The sequence below is a fragment of the Micromys minutus genome (assembly GCF_963924665.1).
Source record: "Micromys minutus genome assembly, chromosome: 1".
Classification (NCBI taxonomy): domain Eukaryota; kingdom Metazoa; phylum Chordata; class Mammalia; order Rodentia; family Muridae; genus Micromys; species Micromys minutus.
Genome location: NC_137969.1, coordinates 95986962 through 96012811, shown reverse-complemented (window position 1 = coordinate 96012811; position 25850 = coordinate 95986962). Strand labels below are relative to the sequence as shown.

Genomic DNA, 25850 nt, shown 5'->3' with positions numbered 1-25850 from the left:
AGGGAGAGGGGTGAGGGCAGGGAGAGGGGTGGGGGCAGGGAGAGGGGTGGGGGCAGGGAGAGGGGTGGGGGCAGGGAGAGGGGTGGAGGGAGGGAGAGAGGTGGGGGGAGGGAGAGGGGTGGGGGCAGGGAGAGGGGTGGGGGGAGGGAGAGGGGTGGGGGCAGGAAGAGGGGTGGAGGGAGGGAGAGAGGTGGGGGCAGGGAGAGGGGTGGAGGGAGGGAGAGAGGTGGGGGGAGGGAGAGAGGGATCAGATCACCATCTACCTGAGATCAGAACACCATCAACCCGGAACGCTCGGATTAGTTACATTGACTGAGTCCAGCATTTGTCCTCAGCTTCCTGGCAGTGGGGAGAAAAACTCATTATTAGGAAGGAGGCAGCCTCTTAAGCCCACAGGAGTGCAGCCTTGTCCGGCGGCACCCTGTGTGGAAAGGAATTTCTCTGCTGGGACAGTGAATGATGCAGTACACAGAGCTTACAAAGATCCAGAGGTAGAGTTCCGTGTCTTCTGGAGAAAAATGGGAGACATGACAGCAAGACCCAGTCTGCAGGGGCTAAAGCGGCCGGAGAGGTGACTCTCTAGGGACAATTCGAGCTGTAACCTCAGACCATCATAGCCACAGATCCTTTGGTGAGTTCTACCTTGGTGCTTGGAGGTCGCCTCCTCTGATTTGAGCCTTAAAAAAATCAGCTCGTGGTTGGATAAGGCCAGATCTATTCTCCTTGAAAACCAGACAAGCAGATGGTGAGGACTGGCATCTTTTTTTTTTCTTTTTTACAAAGACTGAGCAGCCCAGCCTGTACGCTCATTCAGGTGGAAGCCGCACAGCCTGCACAGGAGATGAACTGCAAAGGAACCAGCGGGCAGACCGAGGCATGCTGGGAAGCAGTGATGCGGCATCCCCAGAATTTGGACCAATCGTGGAGCCCCAGAATTGTGCCGACAGGGCCCCAGAAATGGTGTTGGCTTAGGAGCCACTGTGTCCAGGCAGCTTTTCCAGCCATGGGAAAGCTCCTTCCGGCTCCTGTGGTGCCTTCAATCTGAGAGGGCTGGTGCCCATCCACGAGGATGAATTAGCTGCTAACTGTACCCCCAAATCGCCATGAGAGCTCATTTATGCCTCACGCAATTTCCTGTGGAACTACTTATCTTAAACAGGCATACTGGCTTAAGCTTTTTTTTTTTTTTTTTTTTTTTTAATTAACAATAGGGGAAGTTTCTAGATGTCCTGGAAGACATAGAAGTATATAGTAATGAACTTTCTGTTGCAGGGACACAACACTCGAGGCCAGGTAGTTATCAAGGAGCAAAGGATTGTTCTTGTCTGTGACCCTTGACTTGTAGGAAGGCAGAGCATCATACAGAAAGAACATGAGAGGGTGTGGGGAGCAGAGAGGCTTGTGTTGTGCATGGGGACTGGCTTCCCAAGGCTCCACACCACCTCCTACCAGACATACAAGCTGGCAAACCCACATGGCCTTTGGGGGAATTTCCGAGCCCTGGCATAAAAAAGAAGTATTTTATCGCTGTTTTTTTAAAAATGAAGTATTTGCTGTTTGTTCATTTCATTGGATGAAGCTCCTTCAGGGACCTCTGGGCAACTACTGTCAAGGTAGAGTGTATGGGGCATTAATGTCTCAGAGGGGGTTAAAATTGAGAATAAAATCAGCATCACAAAACCTTTGCAGGAGGCAGACAATGTGTTGTAAGCAGAAACATACTCAGCTCCTAGAGGGGAGAAGGAGAACGGAGCTGATTAGCCACGTGACCCAGAGTGGAATGCTAGGGCAGTTCCCTCTGTCCTCTGGATTTTCATTTTATTTGATTTTGCTTTACTTTAGTGTCTGTTGGAGAGAAGAGGGAGATTCAGATTTTAAAATATGTAAATTTGGTAGTGGTTAATAAAATATTAAAGGAAAAAAAGGAAAGAAAAAACACCCTGTGTCGGGCAGATCAGGATGCCACATGGTGTCCTAGTTAGTTTAATTGTCAATTTGACACAGCCTAGAGCCATCTGGGTGGAGAGCTTCAGATGAGGAATTGCCTGGACCAGATTAGCCTGTGTGCGTTTGAGTGTGTGCATGTGTGTGTAAGGGTTGTTTTGATTGTTACACCACACAAGAGGATTCAGCCCACTGTGGATAGCACCAGCCCACTGTGGGCAGCATCATCCCCTACAAAGATTGTGCAAGGAAGTTAGCTAAGGGTGCACCAGTGAGTGAGGCAGAGAGTGAACTAGCAAGCAGCATTCCTTCATGAATTCTGCTCCAAGTTCCTATTTCAGCTCCTGCCCCGACTTTCCTAAATGATGGACTGTAACCTGCAAGCTGGAACGAACCCTTTCCTCCCCTAAATTGCCTTTGGTCAGAGTTAGCAGAAAAAGTCTAGACCATGTGTCTTGCAGCAACTGTGTGATCCATTTGTAGGATTTGGCACATAACTTGTTGGCTCAAGTTTAGTCTTAAATCTACACAGGAGACAATGTAATAATTCAATTAAACTTGTATTTTCCCGGTAGATACCGATGTGTTTTATGTAGACCTTATGCTACCCCTCCAGCTGAGTTTTCTGATGATAAATGGTGCTGTTCCTTGTTGGAAAAGCTCATGTTGGCCAATGCAGACAATAGCAAAGCTATCCAAACTCTCGTGAAAACCTTTTTGTCCATAATCACTCAGGGGAACTTCTCTCATAGTCTGCACACCGATGAAGCCCGGAATATCATCAAGTCCAAACCCTCTTCCACATGAGATGCATGGTGACTAAGCCCACCAGGTTGTCCATAACTGGGTCATGGACTCAGACTTTGTGACCACTCATTGTAACAGGCAACCCTAATGGGCTTCACATAGGAGGCAAGTTTTCTGTCTTCTCCACAGTTTGAGGTAGTTACTGTCATTTTCCTACTGGGACAAGAGAAGTAGATCTGGGCCCTTTCCCTGGGCCATGGAGCTAACATGAGGCAGGGGAGCCAGCACAAAATGCTCTGCTCGTCAACTATGCTCTGGAGCATTTACTGTTCTGCAGGTGCTTCCATTCATAAATTCATAAGCTCCAATTCCTGGGAGCTATAGTGCTCAGAGGATGGCACTGTGTGAGAAACTAAGGATAATTTTTATCACCTACTAAAGTTTTATATAGATACAGTGGGAGACACCCTCTCCCTGAAAAGTGCCCTTCCTCCTCATGCTTTTAGGCCAATATTCCATGTGAATAGCCACTAAAAAGATATTCTAGGGATGGTTCAGTGTTAGAGGTGCTGGGTTTAGTTGTTTTTTTTTTTTGTTTGTTTGTTTGGTTTTTTTTTTGTTTGTTTTTCTCAACTTGATATAAATTAAGGTCATCTAGAAAGAGGAAACTTCAAATCGAGAAAATGTTCCCATCCTATTGACCTGTCATAGACCTGTGGGACATTTTCTTGACTGGTTATTGAAGTGGACAGAAGGCCCATCCTACTGTTGGCAATGTCATCCCTGGGGTGGTGGTCTTGGGTTGCATAAGAAGGCAGGCTAAATAAGCCATGGAAGCAAGCCAGTAAGTAGCACTCCTCCATGGCCTCTGCATCAGTTCCTGCCTTCAGGTTCCTGCCTTGGGTTCCTGTACTGACTTCCATTCAAGGGGCATTGTAATCTGTAAGCTAAGAGAACCCTTGCGAGTTGTGACTGGTCATGGTGTTTTATCACAGGAAACACGGCAAAGTAGGACGAAACTCTTGGTGTTTTGGTACCATGACTTCAGAGGCTGTGTGACCTTGGGGGAATCCACCTGGCTGGATGAGGCACAGTTCCGCCTTCTGACAAAGGGAAGCCATAAACGTTCTCCTGGTAGTATTTTATGTCACCAGACAATCTCCTGGTAGCTCTGAGCCTAGTGCAGCAAGCAGTTCATATAAGAATGTTGGGGGGGGCTCACTTCTGGGCAGACTGTAAATGCTAACATTTAACAGAGCATGCTAGTGGGCTTGCTGAATTAAGTTTTGAGCAAGCTTGTTTACAACTTAAAAAAAAAAAAGGTGTGGCCATAGCCATGTGGCGATAGCTGTGTGGCATTCTCTCAAAATGGGGAAGCCACAGTCAGAGAACCTGGTCCTGCATCTTGTACCGGCCTGACCTGACCTGTCACATCACAGGCCTCACGCTGGCTTCTGGGCTGATTGTGAAAACACATCAAGCTTTCTTGCTGAGAGAATGAAGTTGTCTAGCACTGAAGCCGGGATGCAGGGGCATTCTTTACATTAATCCATTGAGATTATCTTACATAAAGAAAAAAAAAATAAGACTTGACCATTTCATGCAATCCCACCATGTATCATGACTCTATTTATCCAACTTACAGGCCTGTCTTCGCCACTCCCACTGCTACCAATGGAAGCCCTCCCTCCCAATGGGGCTGAGTCTCTCCAGGTATTACAGTGGTTCCCAGCCTGCCTGATGCTGCAGCCCTTTAATACAGTTCCTCATGTTTTGGAGACCCCAACCATAAAACTATTTCTGTTGCTACTTCATAACCATAATTCTGCTGCTGTTGCTCAGGATGGTCTTGAGCAACCCCTGTGAAAAGGGTCGTTTGACCCCCAGAAGGATGGAGACCCTCAGGATGAGAACCACTGATCTATCTTCTACCTATTTGGACTTGGGTGTGGCAGGTGTCAGGAGTATTGGGAATTAATGCCTTTGAATTGTATTATCTTTAAGCTAATATTTATAAAAGAAAAGCTGCATTAGGGCCCCTTGTTGTACTTGAGGATATTTCCTGGTTGGGTTATATGAAAAGAAAATGTGAAATCGCTTAAAATGTGAGGAGAATCCTTTTCCAGGAAGCCTTCAATTCAAAGCCATTTCTATGATGTTCTCTTAATAGTACATTGTTTTTTTTTTCTCAAAATAAAACAAAACTAAACAAACAAATAAACACCCACACCTTTTTATTAATCCCACAAAGAGGAAATTCTTTACCCTCAGGAAAATGTCTTAGTAAAGGCCTAAAATGTCAAGTTGAGACTGGACAGCATCAGATGACCAACCGTATAAGGTGACACCACCTCACCTGTGTTTGAGTTGTCTGTAAACTTTCAAGGCTGAAACCAATGTCTCTTCTTCAGCTAAGCTGCCAGTCACACATGTGTCCACTTGTACATGTGTGCTGTTCCAATCTGTGCCGTGGCCTCTTCCCTGTCTCTGCCCACAGCAGGTGCTCGAATTTCTCTTAGGAACCTTTTCTTTGTGGCTTCCCAGATACTGTGACAGCGAGGCCTGTCCACCTCAGAGCATGCACTGTCCTCTCTCAGTAGAATCCCTAGATCCCGTATCAAATCTCAGATTCTGTGGCCAATAGGTATTCATTTGTTATTATTAAAAGTGCAAGCATAGTTGGTTTGAGTCTGCTGTATGTTAGTAATCTAATTTCACTTTAAAAATTTAAAAATTAAATTTACTTATTCTGTGTGTATGAGTGCTTTGCTTACACGTCTCTATGTGTAACACCTATAGGCCATGAATATGAATGTTTCGTGCATGTAAGTGTGCCAGGTGCCTATATAGACCAGAAGGAGAGCCGCAGATCCCCTGGGACTGAAGTTACAGATGGTTATAATTACGTAGGTGCTGGGAGCCAGACCCAGGTCCTCTTCAGGGATGGCAGGTGCTGGTAACTGCAGAGCCATCTCTCCAGACCCTAAATTCACTTTTAAGCTGAATAATATCCACTTTAGAAATTGCGACTCCTCCCTCTGTTTTGTGTGTGTGTGTGTGTGTGTGTGTGTGTTCTTGATTTTTCTCATGACTGAAATTGTTATCTTTAAGACCTTCACTTACTCTTCCCGTACTCTGGCATGTGTGTGTATCTAGCTTCTCGAGGCAGAGGACATTCGAGAACAGAGATTTCATGGATGTTTACTCTGTACCAGGGAATGGCCATACGTGTGACATACGTGTGCCCTTGGGAAGTTAATAGTTCAGTTACGGGGTGTCAGATGGGGCAGTAATAAAATAAAACTGTTGGTTCAGGAAGCGTTCTTTTCTAAGTCTTAGCCACACACTTTAGAAGGGCCGTGAATGCTCGCCCTCTGAGTAGCAAGCCAAAGGCCTATGATTAGCAGGGGCTGTCTGGATTTTGTCCATCTGCCACTTATGCAGGCCCGTGGTGTCTCCAAGTAGACGTTGGGCAGATTTTTCTGAGACGGCAATCATGTTCAGCTTTTAGGGAAGTAGAGCATGTTTCTGGTGTAGTGCCGGTGTGGCCAGAGTGTTAACAACGAGGCTCCTGGTACAACATCCTGAAATGAACCTTGGGCTTGAGGAAGGAGGATGGCTTGTTGTGGACTTCATGAGAGGGTGGGCAGCAGTAGTGGCTTACTGATGTGGGGGAGGATGCCTAAGGACTATTGCATTTGAATCATTTGATTGTCCAATCTTTTCCTACTGATTGGAAGGTACATGAAAGGCACTGTCTTCAGGGCAGTGGGAGGAATCGTAGGCTTCTGTGGAGAAACTGTGCTCTGCTGGCCTCCCGTGGAGTCCCATGAGACTGGGCTGAAAGGAGGCCTTGGGCCAGAAAGCCCTGGGTCCAGAGGTTTCTAGAATTCTAGGCTGGGTCAGAGGAGCCAGGGGTTGTCATGGCAAATGCTCTCACAGTCCTCTGCCAAATTCTTGGCCTTTTCCACTGCTTCCTTGGGAGTGAAGGCCTTCTTGGAGACTGCTCTTAAGCAGAGCCCTTAGGTCTCAGCAGTACTTCCCAGGAGCCACTGGGGGAAGGTTTCTGGGGTCAGCTGCAGGAGATGACTGACCTCCAGAAGTTCTCGAAGCTGGTGTAAGCCACCCTATATAGGTAGGGAAGGCAGTAGTTTTCAGTTTCTGCCTCGTAGCCCTGAGGCCCTGGCTGGAAAGAGATCATCTGTGGACCTGAGAGCCTGAACTCAGTTGTGTCCTGACACTGAGGCCTGGGGAGCCCTAGGAGGAGCCTTTCATCACACTGTGTGGCTCTCTCTAGTTCTCCTTTCTACCCCATTTCTTTTCCTTTTTTTCCTTCCTTCTCTTCTTATTTGTGTTCGCCCCCCCCCCCCCAGCCTTCTTTACTTTCCCTTTCTCCTCCTAAAGTGAGAAACATTCACTAGAGAGTCACAAGATATTAAGAATCAATGCCAGGACACTTTGTCTCTTCTTTAGCAAATCCCTTCTCTTTCTTAAAAGAAAAAAGATTTCAATGTAACCAGGTAAAACATTTAGGAGTTTGTTTCTTTCTTCTAATCCCTTCCTTCTTACCCAAGGTCAGAGTCAGCTTTTTGCACTTTGTACACATGCTTACTTTGAACTACACTGGTACCATTTTGCACATTCTTAAGCTTTTAAGTAGAGTTTTATATGTATATATAAGTATATAATTTTGATGCTTTTAAACCTTTGCATGAAGATCTCCCCACCCCCACCCTCCCTCCCACCCTCCCTCCCTCCCTCCCTCCCTCCCTCTCTCTCTCTCTCCCTCTCTCTCTCTCTCTCTCTCTCTGTGTGTGTGTGTGTGTGTGTGTGTGTGTGTGTGATATTCAGCTCTGTTATGTATTTCCTATTTTTACTTTTTAAAGTTCCTGATATCTTTATGGGTGCGTATTTTCTATCATAACAAATATTGTAATATCCTCTTGACTGCCTTAAAATTTGTACACCTCATCTTTGGATAAGGTCTTCCTCCCTAAATGACCCAGGGTAGCTTTGAACTGGGAACCTTCCTGTTTCCCCATCTGAGTGCTAAAATCCCAGGGAAGCACCAGCAAGCCCATGGGAGCTTCTGTCTTGTGCTTACCTATGAGAGCTTCTCTTGGGTGAATACCCACAAGTAGAATCACTGAATTCCCAAATGGTGCCAGCTTGTAATTTTGTAGAATACTGCCACTGTGTTCTTCAGAGTGCATATTTCCGCACCCCATCAGCAGCAAGGAGTCTCAGATGTTTTATACCTGTCCATCTAATGGGGTAAGAGAGATAGAACCGTGTTGCTTTTATTTGCGTTTCAGAATCCTAGTGGGCAATCAGCTTCCCCAGGGACTCCTGGTCACCCAGGTTTTCTCCATGGACTGTTTTCACTGTAAATGGCCTGCTCGCTGTTCTGGCTTCCATCTGTGCATGGTTCCTCACCGTGAGGAATCAAACAGAATTTCCTTCTTTCTCTTTTTAAAAAGGTGTATTTGTTTTTATTTTATGCGTGCAAGTGTTTTGCCTGCATGTATCTCTGCGCACCACGTGCATGCCTAATGCCCACGGAGACCAGAAGAGAGCACTAGATGCTCTGTAACTGGAGTTACAGACAATTGTAGGCCACCACGCAGGTGCTGGAGACTACGCCTGGGTCCTCTGCAAGAGTGGCCAGTGCTCTTAACTGCTGAGCCACTTCCCCGGGCAGAAGCAGAATTTCTTAGGAGTAGATGGCATGAGTAGTTTGTAGCTAGCAGCTAGGCTGTTCTGACTTCCCCACTGAGGATAACCAGTATGGCCAACATTAGTATCAGCTGCCGGGGAAGCTCACGCCCACATGGTCTCTGACCAGGAGAACCACAGGTCCGGCATTTCTCTCTAGGTCTGTTTCTATAACTGTGTATGGTCTTTGAGTGGTTTTCAGAAAAACCTATCTGGTCTTACATCCAAGTTTAATCACACTTTGCTCTGCTTTAGTGCTGTTTACTCCTTCGCAGAACAGAGTGTCTGTCGCTGACACAATGTATCATCCTCTTGCTTTGTTATTTGTAACCAAAACCCCCAAACATAAAAACGACTCTTTTAACAACTCAGTGGGTTTTTTTTATTTGTTTGTTTGTTTTTGTTTTTTTTTTTTTTTTTTTGTTTTGTATGAGACAGGGTCTCACTCCCGGCTGTCCTGGAACTCACTATGTAGACCTGCCTGGCTGCTTCTGACTCCCCAGTGCTGGGATTAAAGGCGTGTGCCACAATGCCTGGCCAAGTTTAATGCTTTTTTAATCTCCATTCTTCACCTCATGGCTTCTGTCTCTTGCTCCCAACTAACTCCCTATTTGCTAGCTCATTCAAACACGGTTATTGAACTCAGCCAGGCCAAGTATGATCCAGGTATTGGGTTAAAATGAAATAAACATTTAAAAATGGCACAGGCAACGAAAAGAAAGAAGTAAGGATACACGTTTCTGTCATGGATGCTGCTTAGGTGCCCACTTGGTGGGTCAAGTGCTTTGTCTCTCATCAAAGAATATGCAGTGGTGATCCCAAGAGGAAGAAATTTAAAGTGCACAGTTTCAGAAAGATGGTGGGCAAGTGCTGGACTAGCTCAGATGCACTGGAAAGTGGACTTGGCTGATGCTCTGCTGGTGAATCCAAAGCAACCTCCCTCTCTCACTGGTTCTTCCTTTCCTGCTGCTGTGGCAAAAAAAAAAAAAAAAAAAAAAAAAAAAAAAAAGCTAAAAATACTTAGCACTCTGGAATCCAGGTCTTAGTGTAAGCTCTCTGAAAAGAATGAGGTCACTGTGGTCTTACTGAAAATGTTAGTGCGATGAAATTCTTGGAAAAAATGACTCGAAAATGTGATGATTTTTTTGAAACATTTCATAAAAACTTGATGTCAAAAACTGAGCATTCAGTTGGAGTCTTCAATCTGTCCTTCTTCGGCTGCTGGGAGGAGGGAGGGACTGTCTACCAGCAAGTTCACGGACTCCTTCGTGGGTCCTGGATGAGGAATCGGAGAGCTGGAGAAGATCCTGACCTTCCTTTGTGGACGCTGTGTTTTTGATGTCATGTTCGGGTGGCTCCTTTTAAGAATCACGGTTTTGGTGTAGTTTGTATACTTGGCCATTTAATTTTAATGTGCCCTAATTCCATTTTTATGCTTCTAGATCTCTTTCTTTCTCTCTCCTTCCCTCCCTCCTTCCCTCCCTCCCTCTCTCCCTCTTCCTCTCCTTCTCTCCCTCTCTCTTCCTCTCACCCTCTCTCTCTGTCTTTGTCTGTCTGTCTGTCTCTCTCTATGAGTGTGCAATTCTGTATGTGGTCTATCTGTACATAAGTGCGAGGCCATACTTACCTCTGTCTGTTTGTGTGTGTGGGGGGGCTGGAGGCCAACTTTGGATCTTTCTCTGCTGCTTTCTATCTTAATTTTTTAAGACACCATCTCTGGCTGAGCCTGGGGCTTGCCATTTAGCCAGACTGGCTGGCCAGGGGGCCCACAGAGCTTGCTTCTCTCCATACCCCTAGAAGTAGGGTTAGAGGTGCATACCCCCAATTCCACCTGGTTTCCCATGTCTGCACTGTAAGCTGTTGGCTCTCTCTTCAGCTCTCCTGCCCATGTTCTTACCATGCATCTTGTCATGTTCTTTTTCCTATTGGGCAGAAACCCAGATGCTGGGCCACTCTCATGCCCCATTACTCTAGAGATTTATTTCCATTTTACCTCATTGTCAACAGAAGAGCTATGTTTGGCTTTGGTGTATTAATTAAAGGGCTTCACATCTTAATGTTTTAGTTTTTAAGACAAAGAAAAAGTCACCCTATCATAACTGCAACTGTTGCCTATCTAGTCTTCCTTCATCCATGAATTCATCATCCATTCATCTATATATACATATGTATTATCCATCCATCCATCCACCAACGAGTATCCATCCAACATACATACATACATACATACATACATACATACATACATACATACATACATATATGCATACATACATACATGCATAATTCATCCATCCATCTATCAGTTCATCATATCCACCCACATCTCCATCTACCCATTCATCATCTATACATTAATTACCCATTATTGACCTATTATATATACATCATCTTACTGAACTGGAGTTGGGGTACATACTAAGAATTTTAGAAACAATTCTCTTTTCAAGAGATTCTGATGTAAGAACATAGGGTTCTTAAACAGCTGTCATACAAAGCAGAGCCCTGCCCCCAAGAATGGTATTTTTAATATTTACATGTTTGTTCCATTGGAGACTATGATTTCACATGACAGCAATCCAGATCACACTAGGTTTGAAATCTCTAGCTTCAGAAATAGCTATATTTTCAGGATGTCCCTATATTTCCAGGATGCCATCCCTTTTTATGCCTCATTAGCTCTTGTCTTCCCATTGAGTTCATTTTTGAATGGAGTCTTTCTTGTGGCAGAAAAGTCACCCGTTGGAAGTCCTAGACTTATTCTTTAGTTGGGAGTCCAGAGAAGGAAAAAGACCCAACCTCCCTCTCCCAGGATTCATGGTGTTAAAACTTAAGGACCCGTTTCTTTGGTCTCATTGAGGTCACATGCACATCCCTCAGCCAATCATAAAGGCCAAGGGAATATTATTCTTTGTCATTAGTCTGAGTCCTTAGTTAATTCCCACATTTAAAAGCTTTGGGAGGTTGGGAGGAGAGACAGTTTCCTATGGAGACTCCACTAGGGCCACCTGGGATGTGTGGAATGTGGTTCAGCAAAGGCAGTACTGGAATTGTGGCTGACAAAGGAAGAAGGAGAGGACACTGTCCAAGAAAAGAACAACCAGAGAGAGGGAGGCTAAACAAGATAAAAGGAGGAATGCCTCCTGGAATGGCAGGGATATGTGACCATTCTCACACCTCCAGGCTGTCACATAGAGTGCCACGCAGAGTGGTGATAGAGGTACTCTCAGGACATTCACACCTTTCAAACTGAAAATTTTCAGACAGAAAAGTGAAAAGCAATGAGACACTGGGTGAACAGGTCATGGATGGTAGAATCCGGTCAGGTTAATCCCTCTGCCTTGACTGTAAAGGAAGGGGTGGGAACGAATCCAGGGGAAGCTGGGGGCGTGGGGCAAGTATGGTGGAGCTAATGTGTACTAAATTGTCAGAGAACCAACAGTAACAGAGGAATAATATAGATGGCGAGTGAGGAAGGGGCTCCTTAGGCACCTTGATCAGGTTGTGTGCACACTACCCATAATTCCACATTATTGCTTACATTCTCAGTTACCCATCATTCCACAGAACGGCTGACACTCTCAGTCACCCACAATTCCCTTTCTGCTTTGTTACAGTCTCATTGCAAACCAGAAAAGGCTAGAAATCATCAATGAAGATGACGTGGAAGCTTACGTGGGGCTGAAAAACCTGTGAGTACTCACCGTGTCCGCATACTACCTCAGAGGCTTGTCTTGTGTTCCGCTGTGGTCGGGTAGGTAATTTACTGGTTACTCCTAATGTGAATGCCATTATGTATCTTTTTTTTTTCAGTACAATTGTGGATTCTGGCTTAAAGTTTGTGGCTTACAAAGCTTTTCTGAAAAACGGCAACCTGCGGCACATGTGAGTAGAACCTCTTTCCTTCCCAGGACCCAATTTGTTGAGTGTTTTTCTCACTCTTCTTTATTTTCTTTCTTTGCCAACTCTAAACCTCCTTCTTACGAGTTAGTATAGCTGTGATAATAGCTTAGGAACATTAGCTTTGATTCTGTTTGATTTCTGAATGGCTTCAGAGGGGTACTTAGAACAGCCTGTTTATTTCCTTTCATGACTTTCTGGGCCACTTCCATCTTGGACGGAGCTCTGGGCCAACGGCAAGGACTCTGATGTGAAAATGATGTCCTTGTACAGAGTCCTTGATTCTTTCCCTTGGAATCAAGACACACTCCCTGGAAGACATCAAGCTAACTAATCAAGATTCTGACTTGGCCTTGGATGGTTTAAGAAAACAAAAATTGCTATTCCTTTTCCCCTTTGTAATAGGACCATTTGAACGTTCATTTTCTCAACAGCCATAGACTGATAAAATAGAGAAAAAAATTATCAATCACTGTATATGCCAAAGCTCCAGGTGATTCTTGGAACTGCTTTCTCCCCAAGTCCTGTTGGGTTTTGTTGACTGGAGTCAATCGGAAATGCAACAAATCCGAGTTGTTATGTGGTTTTTCTGGTAAGTCCCCTCAATAATATGAGTTAAGTCAATAAATTATGGCCTCCCTGAGATATCCTATTAGACAGATCAGCAAAAATGTCCATGGCCCCGCCCCAAACTCACATTCCCTCACCCCGTGAGTTTCCAGTGGGAATCTTCTGCCGGAGGGCTGTTACCTGATTCTTATTGATCAAATTCTCTTTGCAATGACAACTTCAGTCATTCATAGTTTACCTGCAGGTCTCACCTGGACATTTCACTTGCTCAGAGTGATGTCTGTATTCCCAGGACACCGGCAAAAATCCAGTCTGAGGGATCTGTGGGACTTAACCAGGCGACTAACTCCTTACCATCTTCTTAAGTCAGGAGCCAAGGAGATAAAATTTCCGCCATTGCTATCATCTTGTAACATCTGTCCCTCTTCCCTTCCCCGGAGAAAACAGTGCCTGGCCCGACTTCTACGCTGGTTATTAAAGCGTTCATTGCCTCAGTACCGCCTGCCTGGATGCTCGGTGGAGATGTGTTGATATTACCGAAGACCTTAATTTCATAAAGTCATTATCATGAGTTCATATTTTATATGTGACAAGAATGATGAAGCCTCTTTCTAAGCTACAAAACATTCTGCACAAGCAGGATAAAACTCGGGGCATCTTTTAAAGCACATTCTCTTGAAACGCTTCTTGACAGCCTGTCTGGGTCGGTTTGCTGGGGCAAACTTGACGTGTGTGTAACCCTTGGTGGTACAGCCATGACAGCAGCAGCAGAAGGGAAACATATCCCACTGCAACCTCTTAGAAGTAATTAATGACCTCAGTGGTTAGGATTTTGAATTTTTATTAGCGATGACCCTAGACCCAAATCACACAGCAGTTACACCGTGTGTTGTCTGATTCCTCGGGGGGATTGATGCTCCTGTTATGAGATGAACAGTGGACAGGGCTAATTGTAATTTTATTGATAGCCCTTATGTGTGGTGATAGAATAATTTTAATGGCATTCTAGCTTCCGGGTCCAGCTTATATTAAATGGTGTATCTGCCTCACTCAGGAAGGATAGATATTCTATATAGCTTCCCTGCCAGACCACAATCAGGATCCAATAAGCAAAGTTCAATAACTCTTACTGATGGGCATAGCTATTGTCAAGTGGAATGTCCCCATGAAATTAGGCGAGCGTTCAGACAGCCATGAGGAGAAGTGAGACACCAACAGGGTTCGCACAGCCACATGCAGAGGCTCTTCCTAGTCAAAGTGTAGAAATGAATCTAGTCTTGCCTTGGAGGATGGTTGGGATGGAGGAGGAGTCAGCTCTAGCATCTGCCTTTTGTCCTAGCCTCTCTACTTGGGACTGAGTACTCTGGGGGACCAGCTTGTTTTGCCTGGGTTTTCTGAACTCAAATTGCACTGACCTGGGTTATCAGCACAGCGAGGTGCACAGGGCTAATAAGGAAACAAATGCCAGAAGCTGTCTCTCTGTAGCCCGAGGCTGGCCCGAAGATCCCTCTGAGCTACCCCACCTATAAAGAAATGAGGAACAGACGGGTCTGATGTATTCCGGCTTTAGGGGATCTCATAACAGTGTCCTGCCTCATCTTTGCCTCAGTTTGCCCGGTCCCTGTTAGCCTCACACAGCCGCCATCCAGAACTGGTCTCTGAATGTATGTCTGGGTGCCTTTAATTGCTGCCCAGCCCCTAAAACCCTAGGGACTGTGAGAAAAGCCAGCATTTGTGTTTTCCAGGGGCTTTGCCGAGGTGCTAATTAGGCTCTTAGCAAAGTTTTACAATCAAACAGTAAGAGGATTGTTGATTTTTTTTCCTTCCTTCTTCCTCCTTTTTGGCTTTTGGCCCCATTCCGAAGTATGCTTCATAAAACTCATCTTGTTCTTTGGCCCGTAACCCCGAGCTGCACTGTGCTGCTGGCAACCCAACCTAGCAGCTGCTTCCAGGGAGGGCATCACAGAACTGACAGGGGGAGGCTGCTCCGTAGAACAGCGGGAGCTGATGGGGGCTGGGGAGGGGGAGAGGATGCTTCATAGGGCAGCACAGAGCTGATGGGGGGAGGGGCTGCGGGGCGGGGCTGCTCCTTAAGGTAGCCCGAGCTGAAGGGGCAGGGGGTGGGGCGCTGCTCCATAGGGTAGCGCGAAGCTGATAGGGTTGGGAGGCTGCTCCTTTGGGCAGCTTGGACCTGGTGGGTAAGCTTCCTCTTCCCTCTTTTTGCTTCTCTTTCCCTCTGGTCTCTGCTTTTCTCTCTCTTCCCCTCCCTTCCCTTCCCCTCCCCTCTCTTTTCTTTCCTTCCCCTCCATCCCTGCCCCTGTACCCCTTTTATTTATCTTGGGGGGGGGGGAGGAGAAGAACAGATTTCTTTTCCAGAAAGATTGGGCTTTTGTGAGCCTTAAAGACAGGCAGAGATTTTTGGTGCGATATGCGCCACAGAAACCATTCTTAATTCATGTCCCCAAAGAAAAGACTTACATGGGCATGCCTTACAACTTCCTGATGAATTATATTTTCACCCGGGTTACCCTTTTCTGTAGGTGAGCACATTGCGCTAGTGTGCAGGGTAAAGATGCAAGCTTACAGGCACGAGAGCATCCTCCCGGGGGTCAGAATGGACCACCATTCGGGAGTTATGAGAAGTCACGTTTTCCCCTATTCACCAGATAACCCTGCTAGCCCATGTTCAGCTCCTACAGGTGAATGGCATATCATTGTCCTGGTAGCATACTGGCCTCAGGTACAGGGCAGGGCCAGGGTTACTGTCCCTAGCAGACCTTCCTCTTAGACACCTGCCTGAGCCACAGGAGAAACCAAGAGCCACGTGGATGTGAATGGGGTCTTGGCTGGTTTTGTTTGCTCCTTTGGTTTTCTTTTTTTTTACACTTTAATTACTTGTCAAAAATACCCGTCCAGAGGCTCAAGACCTTTAAGTAAAATTTAAACAGTAAAATTCAGCTGCCAAGATGAGGGCTGCGAGTTTCCCATCCTGACGATTAGGCTACAGATCACTGGGAATTCTCATCTTCGAGTCAAACAAAACAAAACAACAAACAAACAAAAAACCCGCATTTGGAACACACCAGGAAATTCATGTTTTTTTTCTTCTTTTTCTCCCATGGATAGAGCATCTTCCCGTTGGTTTGTTTAAATATAAAGATGCTGTGTTTCAGCTCACAATAAAGCCTGGCACGCGCCCTGTCCCCCAGTTTTTGCCCTGCTGTCTTTGCAGAGCCACTCCCTCCCCGAGGTCACATTTAAGCGGTCCCACCAGGCGGTTTCAGTCAGCAGGTGTGTTCCTTCCTGGAAAGACAGATGAAAGTCTGTCTATTCCAAGTTTTGTTTGTCACATACCTCAAAAATGTTCAAGATGTCTTTTAGTTTTAGAGTCCGTCCTCCCCCCCATGGGCTTATAATGTGATATTTTATTATATATTCCCCCAATTGAATGTCCGACTGGCCAGAGCACTGGACTCTGGCTGATACATGAAATAAGTTTAGGGTGACACAGGAGATTAAAGACTCTGAGAAACGCCCACTCTTCTCTCATAGTGCACAGGAACCATAAGAAAGGCGGGGACCCCAGAGAGTTCTCTTCAGGTAAAAGACACAATTGGCTCCAAGTGAGACGGGTAACCCAGGCCAGGAAAATTACGTTTTGAAAATAAAACCTCCGTCTGAGCATATCCTCCTTAAACCCTAACCTTTAAATTTACACTAACGTATCTGATTCCTTTCAGTAATTTCACACGAAACAAGCTGACGAGTTTGTCCAGGAGACATTTCCGCCACCTTGACTTGTCTGACTTGTAAGTAACGATTCTGTCTGGCATTTGGGAGGAAATTTTCAAAAGAAAGAATAATTAAGTTTTTTTTTTTTTTTGAATGAGTACCATTGCATGTTGCATCAAAATTATTGAAAAATGTTTTCTACAGCTTCGCCCCAATGGGGTGATTACATCTCTGTCTCCTTCATATGTCATTTTGATCAGTTGAATGTCGTTTTCACATAAATAATTTATTTTCTAATAGAGGGAAAAGGGGAGAAAAAAACAGCAGGGAGTTTTGTGCTAAAGTAGCTTTATATTTCATCTCATCTGGCTCTTGTTTTATTCAAGCCCTAAAATAAAGTGCATTTGTCAGAGAGGAAATTACAGTGGATAACGACACCCTTCCAGCCTTGTCCTCCAGCCCAGTATAGGCTGGGGGTAGAGCCAACCCTGGCAGAGAGGTTAGTCCCATACCCACCATCTCTGTGAGCCGTTCATTTTGGGTTCACCCCTTTGCTTGATATGAATCCTGATGTCCGGTTGAGCGGTGTTGATGGCTGACAGTCACCATCTCCAAGGGCGCTCAGCTCTTACCTTAATCCCTGCCGTTGCTGTGGTGAGGTGCATGAAGCAGCTTCAAGGTGTGAGGACTTGAAGGACAGGGCTCTGGATATCAGGAAGAAGCATCAACGTCAACGTGGCACATTAAAAAAAAATCTCTGGGAAAGTCAGGAATACGGGACAGGCAGGAGTCACCATGAGTCAAAAGCTGAAAGGGGGAACTGAAGATTCTTAATGGAGCTTTACAGCTCAGGGTAGAGGAAGAGGGTTCCAGGGCCACCGGAGAGATGGCACTGGACCTTGGTTCTGACTTCCATCGAGGGGTCTTGTCCTCCCCTTGCTGTTGATCCAGGCGGCGATGGGGTTAAGAATTGGTTTGAGCTCTGAATACTAAGATGAAGTCCCCTTGAGAAGGAACCACAATGGAAGCCCTGCCCGGCCTCCAAGGCTGACACATGAGAAGGCTGCCTATGAACACGCTCCAGCTGCAGCCAGACTGGTGTGTGCACGTCTGAGTGCTGGCTGCCCCAAGTGGGTAGGTGCTTGCCACTTCCACAGAAACATCCTGGGAACAGCTCACACAGGGCTTGAAGAAGATGAGGATGGTTTACTTCAATAGGGAGTCATCTTGCTGGAAGTAGTTACAACTTTCAGAGCTGGGAGGCAGGTCTAGTTTCTGAGGCGTGTGTGTGTGTGTGTGTGTGTGTGTGTGTGTGTGTGTTTGTGTGTGTGTGTGTGTATGTATGTGTGTGTATGTGTGTATGTATGTGTGTATGTATGTGCGTATGTGTGTGTATATGTGTGTATATATATGTATTTGTGTGTATGTGTATATGTGTGTGTATGTGTGTGTGCATGTGTATGTGTGTATGTGTATATGTATATGTGTACATGTGTGTATGTATGTATATATGTATGTATGTGTGTACATGTATATATGTATGTATATATGTATGTATGTGTGTGTATGTATGTATACATGTATATATGTATGTATATATGTATGTATGTGTGTGTATGTGTGTATATATGTATGTGTGTATATGTTTGTGTATGTGTGTGTGTATGTGTGTGTGTGTAGGTAAAACTTTGGTCTATCAGATTGGAGAAGAGTTTGGGGAGGATGGCATGATCCCCAAATTAACACCAGAAGAAGGGAAGGCCCACTGGGTTAGGTGCTCAGGTTGAGACATACATGGCATCTTCCTATGAAGAGGGTCTTAACACTAAGTTTAGGAACATCATCCAGATATCCCCAGTGGTCCATAGTGTACAAGCGGGAAGGAGTCACATGGTGAAAACATTGACAACTGGCGACTATTTGGAGTAAACTTACTTCAAGGGGTTGAAGGACTAGTGTTGACTTAAGTTACTTTACATTTATACTAGTCATATATTTTCTTGGGTACAGTATAATATATATACATATATACATACACATACATATATACATCTATATACCTACATATATATGCACACACATATAGACACACACATATACATATATATATTCTTATATATTGAACACTCAAAATATTTTCTTCTGCCTGTTATAAAATATAATTGACATAGAAATTGACATAGTAAGCTTCCTACACTGCATAAAGCTGTGACTGTCTTGGTCTGACAGTGTGTGGCTTTGTACACAGCTGCCTGACTGTCTCCTTCACCCTTCCCAGCTTCTGGGAACCGCTGTCCTGCACCTTATGTCTTCGAGTCCAGTTTAATTAGCTTGCACATGCTGTGGAGGGCATGCTCTGCTTGCCTCTTGTGCTTTTGGTGTTTCTAGCACAGGAAGAGGCTCGGCCCTTCAGAAGCCACCCTGTAACACAGGGAAGGTGCTCTGTGGGAAGGTGTCCGGGTGACGCTGTATAAACTTTTCTGGGTTAAACACCAAAGTTCTGCTTTCCGGTTCATGTTTTGAGATTCCGCCAGCAGCGCTCTTGAAGGACACACCCAGGAGGTGCTGACTGTCTGCGAGTCACTATTAGAATGGAGGAGAGAAGGTTATGTCTAGGATTCTGTCTCTTAGAGGAAGAGGTGGGTGCCTAAGCAAATCAGGAGGACCAGGTCTCTGCCAGGGCTGTGTGGCCATGGAAACACCCTGGGCTTTGTCACTGAAGCATCTCTTCCATGTCCTTGCCCCCCCTCTTAGCTTATTTGATGACAGCGTCATTTCAGAAAGACTTTTGCTATTTGTGTACTCAGAACTCTAGAAAATATCTTGGGCAACTTGAGCTTGAGCCAAGGGTGGGCCTTTTCTGTCTCACAGCCCATGTCTCATAGCGTCACATTCCATCTTGATATTGGCGGGATACTTGGAGATGGGCGAGCAGATACAAATCAAACCCATCTACCATGACCACATTTCCCCCCAGGAAACTCACAGAAAAGTCTCCAGGGATCTCCAAGATTCTTAGAACGCAATCACAAAACCACAGTAGTAAATGATGTTGCCGAGTCAGGTCCTGTCCTCAGGAAATCTTAAGTTTTGTGGTTAGTGCTAGGCGGTCTATGTAACGATTGAAAATGGCCTCATTTAAGGGTTCATTATCATAAATGGGATTCATCTTAAATAGGCCACTGAGCATTATAAATAAGCATTAAAGATTCCCCGCCCCCTGTGGTTTGTGCTTTCTTTCTTGTACACTTCCTCCTTCACCCACTGTAGAACCTAGGAGTCCAGACAGCTGAGGGCTGGCTGGCGGTGTGTCTTTCTGCACCTGCACTGTGTAGATTGCTCAGCTTGGGAGCCCAGTGTGCCTCACTGGACTGAGGATGCGCATAAATGTCCTCTGCTTCTCCCTCTTTCAGCCTCTGCCCTCAGCTTGTTTGCTTGGGAGAAAAGGCCTCTGTGGTGGGGTGGGGCACTGGTGCAGAACAGCAAGTGAGAAGGCCTCCCACTGGTACGCCTCAGCCTGAGACCCCTGTCTCTAATTTCATTTTCAGTGGAGATGGAAGCAAGGACTCTTAAGTCCCTAGCCTGGTTAGAAATAGGATATTTCTACAAAGGTCACCATTGGCATCTCAACTTAGGCACAAGAACGCACCTCCCCCATCATGGCGTGGCCGTGTCTGTTCAGATCCGTTTTCCTGAATGTTCTGCAAAGTTTTGCACTTCTTTGCCATCTTTGGCCTCTACTGTTTTGTTTGCATGGAACAGCGAAGCCATATTTATTAAACAATGGGGTGAATAATAAACACCGTCAGGCCATCAAAGTGGGTGTGACTTTCAAAGGTTGGTGGCTAGCACATATTTCTCCTGTAATCATTCCTAAACACTAGTGCTAGCGAGGCTGAAGGAGCCTGACTAGGTTGCGTTTCTCTTCCTGTAGGATTCTGACGGGTAATCCGTTTACGTGTTCCTGTGACATCATGTGGCTCAAGACCCTCCAGGAGATTAAATCCAGCCCGGACACTCAGGATTTGTACTGTCTCAATGAGAGCAGCAAGAATACCCCCCTGGCGAACCTGCAGATACCCAACTGTGGTAATTTATCTTTAATCAATGGGTTCTAGTTGCTATTAATTATTCCAATTGCCTTGGTATGGTAGTGGGCCTGGGAAAGACGTCAGTACCCAGACTTCACAGTGTGTTGTGGATGTCTCTGGCCTATCAGATGTTTGCATGCACTGTGGAGAAGGCAGCCAGGAGCACCTTTAGTGAATTTTCTCTCCAAGTTAGAACATAGCTTCTGGCTGGCTGGCACTAAAGAACATGGAGGGAAAGTATACCATTAATTCTTTGGTTGATTTGTCTGCCTGTCCATCTGTCATCCACGAGTCCACTCAACTCTCCACTTCTACAAAAGTATCCATGGAAGAGTGCAGCCCTTCCCTACGTCATACCCACACACTTGACTCACACGTCAGCCATGCACAGGGTGGACCACAGGGCGCTGAAGGAGCCCTAGCAGCTGAGGTGAACAGTCTAAAACTGCACATCCTTAGGTTCGACTTGCTGCGGCACGTTCCTGTCTCTCCAGCCATGGCTGGCTGCCCTCCTGTCTGCCTGTCTCTGTGCCTGGGTTCAGCTCTACTGTTCTCTCATGTTCTTCCCGACACTTCCATCTGGAGAGTTTAAAAGGATACCTTTGGACAGAGCCCAGCTCTCAGCAAGAGCTTATGTCCCACAAGGAGGAAGAGCAGGGTTTAGGTTAGGATTTTCCTACCTTGTGATTTATTTCTACAATGACACAACAAGGGCGTTATTCCTTCACTAAAATTTTAATCAAACAGTCGACAAGCTCACAAACAGTTCTGTTTGTTCTTGCCTGGTGGCGGGTGACAAAGCAGGAACATGCCATGTAGTGCCTTGTTTATATCTTGTTTATAGAAATTGTGTATAACCATTTCCCTCCCGGAGCTCCCCTGCTTGAAGACCCACTTTTATTTAAGAATGACGCTGTTGCTGTTTACTCTTAATGAGATTTAATAATGGTAATAAAAGGGCTTGCTCCTTGCTCTGGAGGACCTTAGAAGACAGCGCTCACCTGACACACAGATTTTTCTGTCACTGATAGCATCTTCTGTTTTCATTGTGGGGGGACGTCACCTTATTCCCTTGCTTGCTTCCTCCTTCAGCCTTTATTGCCAACAAACAAATAGATGGACAAACAAAACCATGGCAAACAACCCTTACTATGTGTGTGTGTCTGTGGCTGTTCGGAACATGTTATAACTGGTAAGAGAAGATGCTTAGAGGGGCAACACAGTCCCTGCTGGTCACCTGGCCATTTGGCCTCACCCAACCCCCCACAGCTGTTTTGGTCTCCTGTCCAGGAAACACAGAACAGAGAGCATCTAACACAGACCCTTGTCCCCCAAGCCACTTCTGAATGGGTGGCTGGCTGCTTTGTCCTTGCCCGACACAGACTCTTAAATGACCATGTGGTCTTGACATTGGTTCAGAGGGGACTCATCATCAATGTGACTGATCATCGAGATGTGGACAGAAGAAATGCTTGAAGTACACAGATACTTTATTTATTTATTTTATAGTCTGTCTATCTTCAATATTTTTATTTCTTTTGTTTTTCTACACATTTCTTTATGAATTATGTGTTTGAAAGTAGAGTTTTCCTAAAACCCTACCCCCTTGTGAGGGGAGCTGAGCTTTGATTACCTATGTCTAACTGGTCACATCTTTAAGCCACTTGAGTGTCAATAGTGCCTATTAAAGTGGCATTTGGGGCTGTGTCAGGTGACTTTGTGCTAGATGATGTTGATTCCTGTTGCTCTGTGCTTTCTTTACTTGTTTGTGTTTTTCAAGGTATTTTACATTTGCCATTGCATAGGTAACATCAGTCCATTTTGTCATAAAAAGCATTTCCCTGCACTCGAGAAAAGCACCATTTCCGTTTGTGTTTCTAATCATGTTAAGCTAATACTGATAGACTCATGATATTGTATAATGTTTATGGTCAAATATATCTTAATTACACTAAATGTTCCATGTTGGTGGCAGTTGAGTTTATTTCACACCTTAGAGAAAGATCTTATTTGTATTTACTTTAAATTAAATTGAAATTATTTGTATATGTATGTAAGAGTGTATGTATGTGCATCTCATGCATGAAGTACCGACAGGAGCCAGAAGAGGGCGTTTGATCCTCTGTAACTGGAATCATAGCTTGTGAGCCATCATGTGGGTATTGGTTGGGAACTGGACCCAGTCCTCTAAAGAGTAGCCAGTGTGCCTAACTTATTACTGTCACAGTGTTCCCACAGAGTTCTTTCCTATGCTTCTGTCAGCATCCTAGAAGACCTTACAGAGCTGAGCTTCTCTGTTTTATAAGATGTGTGCCTGTAACTCACCACTCAGATTACTGCCACCTAGCCCTTTTACTATGCATTTTCCCAATTCCTAAGTATTCTTCAGCGTGTATTAAACTGCTCTGTGCTTTGGAGACGGTGCCTCTCTCTATGCTTCCCTGGATATTCCGTAGCATTTGCATTTTTTTTTCATTCATCTTTATCCATAGTGTCTGCTTTTTTAATTATTTGAAAGTTATAAATTATACTTCTGGCTGTTTTCAAAAATATAAACCCAAACATTTCCTGTAAGTATCTATCTAACACCAAAAGATAAGAAAAAATATATTTCTCTGTGTTTATTTACACATTTCTCAGCATTTTATCAAGCTCAAATTTTGTCTTTATTCTTTTCTGCTCAAAGGAACATGCTTACGAACAGTTGGCTGACAATTGTTCCATATTTCATGTATTGTCACTTATTAGAAGAAAGAGCTCACAGTGATCATAAGACGTCAATGGCATGATTTCCTAGATCTATATCAACAACAAAAAAGACCCATTTGCAGATCAATGTAATTTGAAATAAACATAAAGGCGAATTAATAGAGGATTCGGCAAGACACCAGAAAGGCAATAATCTATGGGTTTTTACTTAAGAAACTAATTTTTTTTCCTGTAACTGGCAGTGAAGAGACACTAAATATATTTTATAAGTCATAACCCAAGAGGCCTGGTAGACAGAACACTGAGATGCATGCACACACATAAACCACAGGGAAAGAATTGGGGAAATGACAACCATGGTCATGGAGTCTTTAAAAGTGTAGATCTATATCGTAAGAGTTTTGCTGGTATATACTCATTGCATGTGCTACTGGGCTATCTGAGGACATTTTGGTCAACTGTGTGAGGTACGTGCCGTGAGCGAGTTCTCTCTGCACTACGTGGGCTCACTCTAATTTCTCCTGTTAGTACCTGTTGCTTCTGTAAACGATTTCTCTTCTATATTGATGCCATGTCTGTGGCTTTATGTATTTATATAAAACCCAGGACCCGAAAATGAGGGACAGCATGAGAAGTTTGTGTTTTGGGACCAGCTTGGTTCACCACACATGATTATTGGTCAGTTGCCTTCATGTCCCTGCAGGTGAGGCACCTTCATGCTTCCGTATGGCTGGAAGGGTTTCCTTGTTCATCTCCTGTTGGTGGACACTTAGGTGCCCCTACAGTTTAGCTGTCGTGAACAGAGTGGCAGTGAACACGGACGTGCCAGTGTCTTTGTGGTGTGTGGACTTGGAGTCCTTGTGTAGGTACCTGGAAGTGGGTGAGATTGGTCACATGGTGGTTCCAATGTTTGGTTTTCTGAAGAGTTTCCATAGCGATTTCCACAGTGGTTTGACCCCTTCACATTTCCCCTACCAGTGCACGAGGGTGCCTTTTATTAATAACCTCACCAGGATTTGTCACTGTTCATTTCTTAATGTCTACGAACAGTGTGTCTTAATGTCTATGATTCTGGCTGGGGCAATGTAGTAGGCATGTTTTAAATTTGCACTCATGACTCTATCGAAGTTGAAACGTTTCTTTTTTCATCCTGACACTTTGTGGAAAGTAATCGTTGGCTCTAAGAGTTATCCTATGAAGTCATAGGGACAGTTCAGCTTCTTGCTTTCTTGTTTGTATCACTTCTATTTCCTTTTATTGTCTTTTTTCTTTTTCTTTTTATTGGATATTCTCTGTACTTACAATTCAGGTGTTATTCTCTTTCCACCAATCCCACCCCCCCCCCCATTGCCTCCATGAAGGTGCTCTCTCTCCCAGCCTCCCTCTCCTACCTCAGCGCCTTGGCATTCCCCTACACTGAGAAAAGGAGCCTTCACTGAATCAAAGTCCTCTCTTCCCATTGATGCCAGAGAATGCCACCCTCTGCTGCATATGCACCCGGAGCCCTGGGTCTCTCCATAAGAACTCATTGGTTGGTGTTTTAGTCCCTGGGAGCTGTGGTGGGTTTGGTTAATTAATAATTTTGTTCTTCCCATGGGGTTGTAGGCCCTTTCAGCCCCTTTAGCCCTTTCCCTAGCTCCTTCATTGAAGTCCCTGTGTTCAGTCTGATGGTTAGCTGCAAGCATCCTCCTCTGTATCAGTATGGCTCTGGCAGAGCCTCTAAGGAGGCATCCATATCAGATTCCTGCCAGTAAGCACTATCTGGCATCAGCAATAGTGCGTGGGTTTGGTGGCTGCTTATGGGGTGGATCCCCAGGTAAGACAGTCTCTGGATGATCTTTTCTCCAATCCCTGCTCCTCTATTTGTCACATTATTTCCTCCCATGAGTGTTTTGTTCTCTCTTCTAAGAAGGACTGAGGCATCCACCTTCTGGCCTTTGAGCTTCCTTTGGCCTTCTCTTTGAGCTTCCTAAGTTCTGTGAATTGTTTCTTGGGTGTTCCAAGCTTCTGGGGCTAGTATCAACTTATCAGTGAACACATACCATGAGTGTTCTTTAGTGACTGAGTTACCTCACTCAGGATCCTCTTATCGTCTTATTGCTTCAGCTAATACTTCAAGCTCTGGTGAGAGTGAACACTCCTACCATGTTAGTAAAAATACTTTGGGCTTCCCCCATTGGGTATACTGTTGGCTATAGGTTTGTGCGTATAGTCTTTACCGTGTTGGTGTTTTTCCTGTTCTTAGCATCTTCAGGGCTTTTGTTGTAAAGCCATGCTGGATTTTGTCAAAGGCCATCACTGTGTCTGTGAGGACAATCATGAGATTTCTGACCTTGCGTCTCCTTCTGTGATGTATTATATCCGCTGAGCTGTACTTGTTGGGCCACTGCAATGAAGCAGACTTGGTCGTGGTAAATGATCTTTCTGACGTGTACATGTTTG

At 45.0% G+C, this 25850-nt stretch overlaps 1 protein-coding gene across 4 annotated transcripts in view; it reads left to right on the top strand.

Moving 5' to 3' along the window:
- Nucleotides 1-25850, top strand: part of NTRK2 (neurotrophic receptor tyrosine kinase 2) — a gene marked incomplete at its 3' end in the record, with an annotated part of 298722 nt that overhangs the window by 18220 nt on the left and 254652 nt on the right. For all 4 annotated transcript variants that reach the window (XM_080922546.1, XM_080922545.1, XM_080922544.1 and 1 more), the window contains exons 2-5: nt 12024-12098; nt 12220-12291; nt 16617-16685; nt 20543-20697. In XM_080922546.1, the coding sequence (XP_080778672.1) occupies nt 12024-12098; nt 12220-12291; nt 16617-16685; nt 20543-20697 (371 nt within the window). The remainder of the gene's footprint in view (nt 1-12023; nt 12099-12219; nt 12292-16616; nt 16686-20542; nt 20698-25850) is intronic.